General features: G+C 39.4%; 1 protein-coding gene across 3 annotated transcripts in view; it reads left to right on the forward strand.

Annotated features, from left to right (window-relative positions):
* The window catches only part of mcamb (melanoma cell adhesion molecule b), a 39,425-nt gene that overhangs the window by 18,486 nt on the left and 8,346 nt on the right, over positions 1-12,593 (forward strand). For all 3 annotated transcript variants that reach the window (XM_027999733.1, XM_027999734.1, XM_027999735.1), the window contains exons 2-5: positions 11,095-11,225; positions 11,314-11,542; positions 11,661-11,728; positions 11,819-11,906. In XM_027999733.1, coding sequence (XP_027855534.1) covers positions 11,095-11,225; positions 11,314-11,542; positions 11,661-11,728; positions 11,819-11,906 — 516 coding nt within the window. The remainder of the gene's footprint in view (positions 1-11,094; positions 11,226-11,313; positions 11,543-11,660; positions 11,729-11,818; positions 11,907-12,593) is intronic.

A 12,593-nucleotide genomic window follows, 5' to 3' on the forward strand; every position in this document is an offset into this window, starting at 1 on the left:
ATATGTGTCAAGAACAAGCTGTCCAAAACCAGGGTGGCAAGAACAGAATGAAGTCATTTAGCATTTGGAGCCCTGAGGTAGAACACATTTCTCTGTTCTTGTGGTTTATGAGTTAATCTATACAAAGACATGGTGACAAAGTAACTATATGATGTTTCCAATTTGAATCAAGAGTTCTTACTTAGAGCCTGCAGTCAAGGAGTTGAGAAACATTCTGACTTTTTTATTACTTCTTCTATAACTGCGCACTGTGAATGCAGACAAATTGGTGATATGATAAAACAGATATTTTTATCTGTAGAAGGCGTGTATTTTGATTATCTGCTGCAGCTGTAAAGCTCGGTAAGTCAAAGAGTAAGAAAATAATGAGATAAAAATATGAGCATGACCTTAAAACTCCCACTACGTTGTGAGTCATGGCTGACTGCGGTTTTGTTTTTTCTTCCCTTTGGAAAATATAAAAGAGAATCTGACTTCTTGGTAAACTTTAGTGCGCACCCAACCTGTCAGGATGTAGATAGACTGCAGCTTTTGGTTACACTGCACACACGGCGGTGCAGAAAACATTACATTGCAAGATATATTGCAACACTTTTAAAAGTTTAAGCTTTATTTGCTGATATTGAATAGCTGTGCTGTTGAAAAATGTAAGCAGAAACTTTCTTTTAATTATTTCTTGGGTTATTTCTGGATGCACATCCAATTCAGTCTGGTTTCCATACCCTATTTTTGAATTTGTGGAGTTGGCATTTACTGCTCAGCATAGTAAAAAAATAAATAAAATAAAGTCCTTTAAGCATTTTAAAAGTTTACTCTGAATGCAACTTGTATAAATAAAATCAAGAATCCACGGAGTTTCATTTCAGGGTTTCATGACAAAATCCCTGCAGCTCTGTGGAGAGCATGTCAAAGAGACTTAGTGCGGCAGCCGGACATAAAAGTTGTCATTTCAAAAATGGCCACACATTAAGTATATTTATTGATATCTGGTGTAGAAAAATCATCATTCTTTCATTTTAGTGACCTATTCATGGTGTTTCAGACTGCAGACTGCTGAGGGCGATTCATGGAGCAGTGAGAGGCGTCTGAGCTCTACATCTTGTGTGAGACATGCATGCGTGTGTGTGTGTTAAAAGGCCCCAGGGTGTGTGTGGCTGCACGGATGTGATTGATGAACATGTGACAAGGACCTCAGTGTTTGTGTCTTCAAGAGTTTCTTGTTGCATTCTTCTGCCCTGTTTAGAAGTGGGTGGGACGGCTGGTTGGCTGCATCTCTAGTTTCTTAAAGTAAAGCTTAAACGTGACATATCAGATTATAAAATAATATTCTTTTTGCCTAGAAATCATTATAAATTAAACGGTGGATAGAGAGAACAACTCAAATGTTTAAGGCATCCCTATTTTTTCAAACCTTTCTTTCAAGAAGAAAGACTTTCTGTTATTTATTTATTGTTTTTCAAAGTCAGGATTCCCACACAGGGACGGGAAAATGCCACAATTACAGCAGTGTCACAGTTTGGTTTCGTCTAGTCCGATTTGTGCCCAGACAGTTTTGCTCTGCATGTCATTTTGTCAATTAATTTATATTCCAACATCAAAACTTCCTTCATGTTTTTGAATATTCTGTGTTTAATTAAAAGTGAAATTTCATGTACTTAACTGAAATGGCTGGGATCAGGCTTTTTACCATTTGACATTAATTGTATTTTTTCTTTCATTTTCACTTCAGCTTTTGTGTCTGGCCATGAAAGATGAGAGTGCAGTGAATGTGGAAATGATAAAAAAAAAAAAAGAGGCCAAGTGGAAGTCAAAACAGGTGTCAAGAATAACTTCTGGTGCGGATAAAAAGCGTCTACAAATCGTACATCTCTAATAAAAAAAGAGGAATCAGGTGTCAACACAGGCTGAGAAATGTCCTCCCTTTCATTTTAGCCTTGTTAGCCAGTCTTCGCTCTTTCAAATTCTCTCAAGTGACTTTTATTTACATCCATGTAAACCAGTGCCTGACGGAGCCACTGGTTTCCCATGCTCCCTCTCTCTCGTGTCCCGCAGTCCGGCTGCTGTTTCTGCTGCCAGTCAGGTCAGCTTGCTGTAAGTTTGCTCTGTCGTGTAACCAAACAAGCCTGAGAGGCCGTTCTTATTGTTAGACGTGACAGAGGTGAAAAATACGCCACAGAGAGCGGTTGCTTTGTCAAATCAGCGTACGAGAGCGTGCATTCTGCCTTCAAACATAGAAACCAGGACAACAAACACAAAGATTTTATCTGTAACTCGATGGAATACACAGCTCATTATTTTTAAGATGATTATAATCATGATCCCATGTGCTGTCCGGCTTCATGTTTGTGCTCTAGCTGCACAGTCACTTGACGAGATAATGAGTAGATAATGGAAATTCAATCTCGGTTCATGACCCATTACACCCAGGCACATAAAAAGCCCTTGAACACAACGTTTATTACGGTAGAGCTTCAGCTTTGTTTTTTGTAAAAAGAGAAAATGTATTTCATGAAAAAGGGTTTTCAGCAGGGAAATACTTGCTATGTAAATATTAATGTAGTTCCATAAAAAAAACTAACCTTGTGTCAGGCGAGACTGATTACATAAAGACGCCGCAATGCAAACAGAACAGCATGCTCCCTCTTTGGTATAAACGCTCATTCCTGCTCCCTGCAGAACAGGAGAAGAAAGTCTGCTTTTCATTCACTGAACGTTTTTTTGTTTGTTTGGAAACTCGTGAATGAGGCGCAGCAGACCTGGAAGTTTGTCATGTGCTCTCCTGCCCACCGTGTAATAAAATGTTTATGGCCTGAGTCTGGTCTGATCAATGGGTGCTGATTTGGACTAAATATTTTTTGCTCTTTCCCAACATTCAAGCTTTAAATCTGTAAAAAATGTACCTTTTGTTTGCGCTGAGTAGTGTTTTTAACATTTTATTGACGTTGTTGCTGAAAATGTTACTTAACTGATGGATCGGGATTATTTATTTTCACGTGAATGACCGCTCTGACCTCTTTCACACAAAGGGTAGAACACATATTGTGCACAGAAGTATGTTGAGATCCAAAGTATTTACCACTTTTTTGTACCAGGAGCTATTTTTGGTTAAATGTTATTCCCCCGCTGCCTGAAGAACCGTTAAAAATCTGAAATGAATCTGCTGGTGCTCTGGTGATGCTTCAGAGGACAAAGAAGGGAGCAGAACAACACCTAGCTTCACCACTAGAAAACCTGCACATCTAGGCTTTCTAATATATTCAGCGTAGAAAAGAAACTCTATAAATCAAGACACAAGATAGTCGTCAGGACCAGCCACAGTCTATTAGACTTTGTAAATTACGCTGCTGCCAATAAGATATTGTAACCATTTACCTTGCTGTCTGTAAACAAGGTAGACCCTGAAAGTAAGAACTTTACTGTCATTTGAGCTTATTAAATGGGTTAATGCTTAACTATTATTAAACTATTTAACTATCTATCCCTAAAACTGAGGCTGGGAAAAATAATTAATGTTCTAAACTGAAATTAGGGCAGAGAGAGGGATTCATTCATACCGTTCTGGTGGTTTCATCCTGTTGCAACTTGGAAAACATGCTGAGGTCCAAAGAAGTAATGAGTCCCGCAGTCCGATAAAAATCCTAAACTGGAAAAAATAGTAGACTGGATTAATATGAAGATTTGAAAAAATTAATAATAACCCCATAAAATAGTTAAATTGGGATAAATGGTAAATCTAGAGAAATTACTATACAAGAAAAAAAAAATAGTAATCCAAAAAAGTAGTAAGTAAAAAAAAAAAAAGTCAAATATAATGATACCAATCTGGGGGGAGGGTTAATTGGAAGAAGTAATAAAATTAGATAAATTTTAGAAAAGATACTATGGGAAGAAATTAGAAATGGAAGGGGGAAACTGTTTATTAATATTGTGTTGTACGTATCTGTTCAATAGAAAGACCTTTATAAACTTAATGCTATTAGTTGAATACCATATTTAAAAATTTAGAGGCTCTGCCTTTTCAGGAACAAGGATTGTTCTTTTTTATACTGAATCTTCAATTTGGTTCTAAATCCTGCTGTGGGTTCTGGCACAATCTGAATTGAAGTTTCTGCAGGGAAACAAAAACTCCTACTTTAATTTTTCTTCAGCATTCGACTAATTGGGACTGTTTTACTGGAACCTGAGCTCCTGTCCCGCTTCTTGGTCCTTAAAAGCACATTATTCCTGGACGCCATCAATCATGTCACTGACCTTTCCTCTGCTATGTGGCTGCGTGCTGCAACCTCAACTTTAGCTTTTTCCATTCTAGCCATTTTCTGTCATCTGTAATTACTTGCTTTAGTGTGAAACGGTTGATAAACACAACAGGAATATGATATGACAGAGACTGCATGTTCTGAGTTTGACACCCTCCTTATTGTTGTTAAATCATGGTCGTTTTTAAACCTCAGTCTGACAGCCTTTCTCGTGGCAGGAAACAATAACACAAACTTGCATGTCAAACATATTTGATAAAAGCAAAGGAATCCAAAAAGTGGGAACTTAAAGAGGTTTCTTTTTTGGCTGCTGTAATTATGCAGCCTTCATGGGGAGCTGAGGCCTCAGTGCTTTCTAAATCAATTAGAGCTCTGGACAGTAATCTGCCGCGAATGGCAGCTAATGTGCTGAAGGTGATCGTCCTCTTCTCTCTCTCGCTGATAGCCATCTGTGGTCTGGGCTCAGTGCCAGAGCGGAGCGGAGCGGAGTGAGCGGCAGGTTGACGGCCGACTGTTACTGAAACCATCACAGGGACAAAGTCAAAACAGATCCCATCCTTTGAGCTCCACACGCCTCATCTCATCAGTCTGCCTGTCAGAGAGATGACTGCTGCTACATCTGGAAAACACTCAGAGGCGAATTTCTTGTTTTTGTTTTTTTTTATTATTATTACAGTCGTAGACGAAGGTTTTGACACGGGCATAAATGTGTTTTCAGCTTCAGTTCACTATATATTTACATTAGCACGCAGATGCATATAAAGCCTTGTGACTTGTTTAGAAAATGTAACTTTATAACAAATCAACCATATTAGTGTTTCCTCTCTTCATAAGGACATAATGACCTGTGACAGAATGAGCTCAATTCACCCTATTAAAGAGAGATTGCTGTAAAAGAGGAGCAGGTGTGGCTGAAGTCATTGTATTCTTCTGAGCACCCGTCATCAAAATGGCCTCACATGTGCAAGGAGAATGTTTATTTTGCATGTCTCGATTTTACATTATTCTTTTGTAGCAACTTCATGGATCACCAATCCCACGCCAAAAACGTCCAGTACGTGTTTAGATCAATGCCTGCTGTAGGCTAGGATGCAAGATCAAAGATGAAAACTCAAGTTTTAGTGAATTTCTGAAGTTGCTGAGTAAAAATGTCTTGCCATCACAACCAGAACCAGAATTTTTCTTCTCCTCTTAATTGTCTCCCATATTTATTGAAATGAAACTGTCTTGAGTTTAAAAGCTATACCTGAGTGAGTTTCTGGACACTGATAGGACTGATATAAAGGCAGAAAATAGTTGATAAAATAAATTTAATTATAGCCTTCCTGCCAAGTCAGGCTTGTAAAGGAGAGCATGTTGAAATGACGGATTAAAGAAAAGTCCAAAAAGGTCTGCCTGACTTTAGGATTGTCTCATCCTGAGAGATGAGAAACAGAATCGTGTTTCCACCATTGGAGAGCTTCCTCAACACTGGCAGCGAGTGGATGTGAGCGCATTTACAAGCAGATTGAGGCCTTGTCCTTTGTAAAATATCTTTGATGAAAAAGACCAGAAGTAAACGACTTCAGTCCAATAAGAACAGCAAGAGCTGAGTGAAGAAGTGGAATTCTGCAGGAAATTAAAGGACGGATCACAGAAGGCAGGATTCATTCCTGTAGTGAATCCTTCCTCCTTACAATTAGGGGCCTCCTCCCATCAAGAGGAAAAATAAATGCTGCAGTGGATAAAACGTTGAACTTCTCCTCCTGGAGGTGGAGTGCCGTGTCACAAGGCAAAAGCGATGATGAAGTGGTCAAAAGATACCAACGTAGCTTTGTCATTTAAAACGATTGTGATCAACTCCAAACTCTACCGAGACAGGAATCATCACTTGGTCTGAAGCCTTTCAGACATCTGGCATGAAGAATAATTTAAGAACAATTGCAAATGCAATTGTGTTTAGTATAAAATAAAAACATTTTAAAAATCAGGCTGAATATTTCCTCTTCATGCAGTAGGTGAGGAAAAGCTTCGTTATCTCTGACAGAAACTGATTATGCTGTCAAGACCGGACACAAGCTCTGTTTGAAATGACTTCCTCTTGGGGTTATCTTATCTTCTGCAAGAAGTGTACTCACTGCAGGCTCTAGCAGGCCTCACCCTTAAGAGCACCTAATTTTGTGGAGTCATAAGATTTGCAACATTAATTTTTCTTATTTTTCTTTCATTAACTTGTAGGAAGATATTAGGTTTTTCCTCTGACCTCTTGATTTTCTTCTAAGCTTATTTTTCATATCTTGCATCCTTTCTCCATCAACCCATTACTGCCAGATGCAACATCCGCTTGTTTCCAACCTCTTTAAACCATTTTCTGTGACGTCCATGTTTCCAGCGAACACAAAACTACGTTGAAAACATTTTCACAAACATTTAGATAAAGTAAAAAGCAAGACGTTTTCCGATCAAGTCTTAAGTTTTAACTTTTAGACTAAAATTGTGAAATGCCTTCATGTTCTATAGGGAGTTATTTCATTATTGTGTTTTTGGAGCATGCCTTTGGCTTTAAAATATAACATTGTCTTCCTGCAGGGTAAAATGTAGATTTAGTTTATGCAGTTAATTAATTTTTTTACATTCAAATCTAATACTGGGAATTACTGATAAAGTAAAGTTGCAAAGGATGGCCAGACTCCAAATGAATTTGTTCAGGAGACACTAAACTGACTAACCTTTGACACATAGTTGGATGGGGCCCACATACAAAGGATCTCCAGTGAAATTTGAACCGGAGCTTTTGTGTCGGCCACACCATCTGTTGGAGGAATCTGGGGATAAATAAGAAAATTAACTGGCTTTGGGATGGAGTCTCTATCCCGTAAACAATAAGCTCCCCACAAATGAGCGCTTAATTTTAACCAGTACCTTCTGACCACAAACTGAATGTCTGAGAGGTTAAGCAATATCATTAATGTTGCTCATTATCGCTGTGTGTGTGTAAAAGCTGTGTTTGCATTGCAAATGTGCGCAAATCTTTGTCTATACTTGGCTAATGTAAAAAAAACAACAAAAAAAAACACACAATTTTGCAATTTCCATTAAGCAAATTTCCATCCATCCATCCATCCATCTTCTTCCGCTTATCCGAGGTCGGGTCGCGGGGGTAGCAGCTACAGAAGGGAGGCCCAGACTTCCCTCTCCCCAGCCACTTCTTCCAGCTCCTCCGGGGGAATCCCGAGGCGTTCCCAGGCCAGCCGAGAGACATAGTCCCTCCAGCGTGTCCTGGGTCTTCCCCGGGGCCTCCTCCCGGTGGGACGTGCCCAGAACACCTCACCAGGGAGGCGTCCAGGAGGCATCCTGACCAGATGCCCGAGCCTCAACTGGCTCCTCTTGATGTGAAGGAGCAGCGGCTCTACTCTGAGTCCCTCCCGGATGACTGAGCTTCTCAGCCTATCTCTAAGGGAGAGCCCAGACACCCTACGGAGAAAACCCATTTCGGCCGCTTGTATCCGCTAAGCAAATTTATTTTTGTAATTTCAATTACAACAATTTAATAGTTAACTGAAACACAGCTTGTGACCATAAGAGAGGGAGAAAGAGAGAGAAGCATTATTTTCTTAAACTTTTCCATCTACATCTTATGTCAGCATCTAGCGTGTTAGTTTTCAAATTCTTTGAGAAAGATAATAGAAAAACTTTACCGTACTGTATTAAGTTGACTGTTTTTAACATCTCTTTCCCTGTTTAAAAGGATCTTTCTAAATAAACAGCTCTGATGCTGCTGTGGAAAACAAATGTCCATTTTAGGGAAACAGACATCAGAGGAATGTGAAGGATCCACACCGGTGCTTTCTAGTCAACAGCCGATGCTCCAAGGCACTTTGTCCAGTGATTTCCAATGTTCCCTACTCAAAAGTATCAATTGTACTTAAAAATCTGTGCAAAGCAGAAACCCAGCAACCTATTTCATCTCAGAAGACTTCTGCAAGATATGCTGAAAGTGATGCGCTCTCTCGGCATCTTGCATCCTGAATGATGCATCTCGACATGTCATATGTTTTTAAAAACGCCTCACTGGCTCAGAAAACAGCCATCTTTCACTTCATTCAGTACCAACTACCACACAGAAAAGTGTTGTTGCACTTATTGTGCATTCACTGGTCGGAAAAAAGGTTGGATTTCTCATTTTTAACCATCACAGGTAGATTTCAATTATTGATCATGTGAGAAATACGACAGACAGATGATGAAAATAGAGAGTAGTTTTGCCTTCACATTCAATAAGAGTCCAGTCAAAGTAAATAATTACGTTTGTTATTAAATGAGGAGGCTGCTGCCAAAAAAAGAGGATGCTCAGCTCTTTTTGTGTCACACTGATTAAGCTGTAAATCAATGTGTGCTAATAGCTGCAGTACCTCTGACATGAACGCTGGACAAATTCCAAATGAAATGTGACGTTGCTGTCAGAGTTTTTAGAGATCAGGATTTTTCTTGTAGGTGCTGCAGTTCTTCCTAGGTGGTGGGGGGGGTTGAGGCCTGGCAAGTCGGTCAAGAGTGCTGCTCTTCCATCGTTAATGGCCAGGAAATGTCTATGTCGTAGAAACTAATTGGATTTTCTTACCAGGAAAGCATCTATACGGCTCCATTAGCAAGGAGTAAACAGCGACATGCAGCTGAGTGAGAGACAGGTGGGCTAATGCAGAAAGAGGCAGGAATGCATGCTGGGTTGTTTTTGCAGAAGAAATTAGAGGATTGGCTCAAACAAAATAAATGTGTTTTATATTTTCACACAATTACAGAAAAACATACAATATTATGTATAAAATCTTTAAAGATCAACATACACACATTTTCTTTCAATAAGAAAAACATGGCTTTCATAAGTAAATAAACTTCTGGTTTATTTTTACCTTTAAAAACATTTGAAATTGATTACCTTGTTCTCTACTTTTAGTCCAGTGCAGAGGTAATTTAGCAAATAAAGAAATAATTAATTTTAATTAATTAAAATAGCATATTTAAGCACATGGTTAGCAAACATCAGCCAGAAAGACAGCAAAAGCTAAACGCCCAGTTCTGGCTATGAAGTGGTGTTTTCCTGCCCATTGAGGAGACTCCCACAGAGCTCTGTTCAACTTGGGGCAACAATTTATAGCAACAAACCTCTGAAGGTCACTGGGCTTCTTCTATGCCCCGAACTCCTATGCATCAACTCAAACAATGTGACTCCAAGTGTACTTGAGGGTCCCCACAGACTAGAAAGGACGGTCAATTCAGGGGAAGCTAAAGGCGGGAAAAACCTTGGTTCCTCACAGACAGATCATGAAGGAACAGTGGTGCTACTATGCTGCCTGTAAATCAGGCCTTTCTTCCTGTGTGAGGGTGCCATGCTGGAATGCGGTGCATTTATGTGTACATGGGTGGGCTTCTCATTCCTACCATAGCATCCCCCTCTTCTTCTTTTGCCCATCAGGGCTTTCCTCCTTTTTACTGATTTACATTTCTTACTTGAGTTTGTACAAAAATATTAAATAAAGATGATGATGATGGTGGTGATTCTGGGCAGTCTTAACACTTTTGTTCACAGAACTGAACAATTTCGTCTTCGCCCTTGCATATTTGAAGTAAAAAGCTGTTTTAAAAAGTCTCGTTATCCTAATGTATGTATCCTATGTTATGGATACTACTGGTAATAATTCAAACAACTAGAGCCTTTTTACATTTGGTCACATTATAACAAACCAGACTGCATTTTATTGGGATTTAGCAAAACTGAACTTTGTGGCTTTCATGTAAAACATTGCGTTTGGCAGAGTATGCACCCTGGGTATCCACCCTGAACACAACAACCCTACTGAGAAGCATGGAGGTGGCATCATATAATGTTGTTAGGAGACTTTTGTTCAGCGGGGTTCAGGGAGTTTATGAGATGATTGGGGAAGAACTGAATACAGAGCATTCCAGGAAGAAAAGCCATTAAAAGCTGTAAAAGATTGGGGTAGAGGTTTGCATTTCAGCAAGTCAAAATAAACACAAGAAGCAGAATGCTTTAGAACAAAGTATTTATGATTGGACCAGTCGAAGCCCAGATCTGAATTTATGTGAGAATCTGTAGGAAGGTCTGGAAATAGATACAGGCAATCTGAGTGAGCTTGAGTTATTAGTTTTGGAAAGTAGGAGGATGGGTAAAAGTCTCTAGTCAAACTACATCTGAAAATACATTCAGCTGCAAATACATCAAAAGATGGTTTTCCTAAGTATTTATGAAAGAGAGTCGAGTACAGCACATCCCTCATCTTTCACTATTCAAATTGTAATAAGTACATAAACCCTTTTAACTAATACTTTTGCACTAGTTTGAGTTGGCCTGTAATATGAAAACATAATAAAATATCTAGACTTTTGAGTATAAATGGAGATGAGTAATTTTGCAAAAATACTGCAAGTATTTGTTTCTTATTTTTGAATATATATATTCTGAGAATTGCTGTCACAATGGCACATTAAAAATATTTTCTGAAGAAAATGAACATATGATGAAAACAATCAAGCATTATCATGCCCCCCCCCCCGACCAGGATGATTTTGAACGGCAAGTAAATCACATCAAAACGCCTAATTATTCACAGCATACGTTGTTTCAGATTCTTATCTTTGGGTTTTTAGTATCACAAAGATAAGAATATCAGTTTAACCTATGTTGACTTGTGGTGGACTTCTATAAAAGCTGCAGTCATGATCATTTAAAAGAGAAATTTTAACAACATGTTTACTTTTTGTTGTTTTGGAATCCAAAACTTGGTTCAATGTAAACCAAGTTCTGGAAAGCAGACATAAAAACATCTTCATTTCCCTCTTCCAGCCAGGGCTGCTGTGGAGGTAAACATGGAGGACAAAGTGGAAGTTCTTTTGGGAGACCCAGCTCAGATCACCTGCATGTTCAAATCGGACGACTTTGGCGGCAGCGGCGGCATGACAATAGAGTGGCACTATGTGAGTGTCATCAAACCTTTTACTCTAGACACCCAGAGAGCGATGACCAGCTGTCCTAACATGCACACTGATGTGTGTGAACCTGCAGGTAAAGAGTTCAACAGACAGTCGACGAATCTACAGCCAGGACAGCCTTCAAAGCACCGTGGAGAAAAACACTCCTTACTCTGATCGGATCATGGTGAATACCACCGCTCGAGAGGTGGTGCTGACGATCAGGGATGTGCAGCTGAAGGACGATGAGGTGGCGTTCAACTGTTTCGTCAAGATCATTGGCGAAGGGAGCGGAGAGGGAGGCACAAAGCTGAAAGTGTTTAGTAAGATTTACTGCATTCTGATGGCTGAGAGATTAAAAACAGCTAGAGACGGATTTGCATTAAGCAGTCAGTTGTTGCCTGTCTTCCTTCTCTTTACATTGTCCCTTTTTCGTTTCAGAAACACCAGAGGATCCCACAATTCAAGGTGTGGAACAAGGAATATCAGTCAGCAATAAAGTGACAAAGGTAACCAGGTCTTTGATCACAGAGATGAGCCATTAGAAAATAGTAAACTGTCAGACAACACCCTCATGTTTGGACTCCTATGTTACATAGATTGCCTCTTGCGAGGTGAAAAATGGACACCCCAAACCGAAGATCACCTGGTACAGAGACAAAATGCCACTGCACAATATTCCAGATGGTGAGACACACTTCCTTCAAAGTCTGTATTTGGTTGTACAGTTTTAATTTCTGATCATGTGGTAAAAACACAGTACAGTACTTTATTAGAGGCCTTATTATCCAAGATTTCAGTTTCAAGACGTTTAGCTATGTAAAGATGCACAAAATTATGCAAGTTAGTAAACTACACCTCAGCCTTATTACAAAGAAGTAATTTAAATAGATCCTGTCCATCTAAAGGTAAAACACCTCAAAAAGTAATAAATTGCGCTACGTGTTGAACAAATTCAAGAAGAGATGAGGATCAAAGTCATCGATCTCTCAGACTGGAAATACTTCCAAAGCCAACACAGAGGCTTTGGGACTCCAGCGAACCACAGAGAAAACCATAATCCACAAATGGAGAAAACATGAAACAGTGGTGAACCTTCACAGGAATGGCCTGCCTGCCACATTTCCTTCGAGAATGCCTCAACAACTCATCTAGATGGTCACATCAGAACCCCAGACAACCTCTACAGCACAACAAACCTACTTAGCTCACTTAAACCAGCAGCAAAAATAAACAGAAACGGTCTGAACCACTACTTATGTAAAAAGCACAAAAACATCCGTCTCACACTTGCCAAAGAACCCGTCGTTGTTTCCAGAGGACAGCTGAAACAGAGCCGAGTCTCATTTATAAAACTGACATACACATGAAATT

This window comes from Xiphophorus couchianus, chromosome 18 (genome assembly GCF_001444195.1).
Source record: "Xiphophorus couchianus chromosome 18, X_couchianus-1.0, whole genome shotgun sequence".
Lineage (NCBI taxonomy): Eukaryota > Metazoa > Chordata > Actinopteri > Cyprinodontiformes > Poeciliidae > Xiphophorus > Xiphophorus couchianus.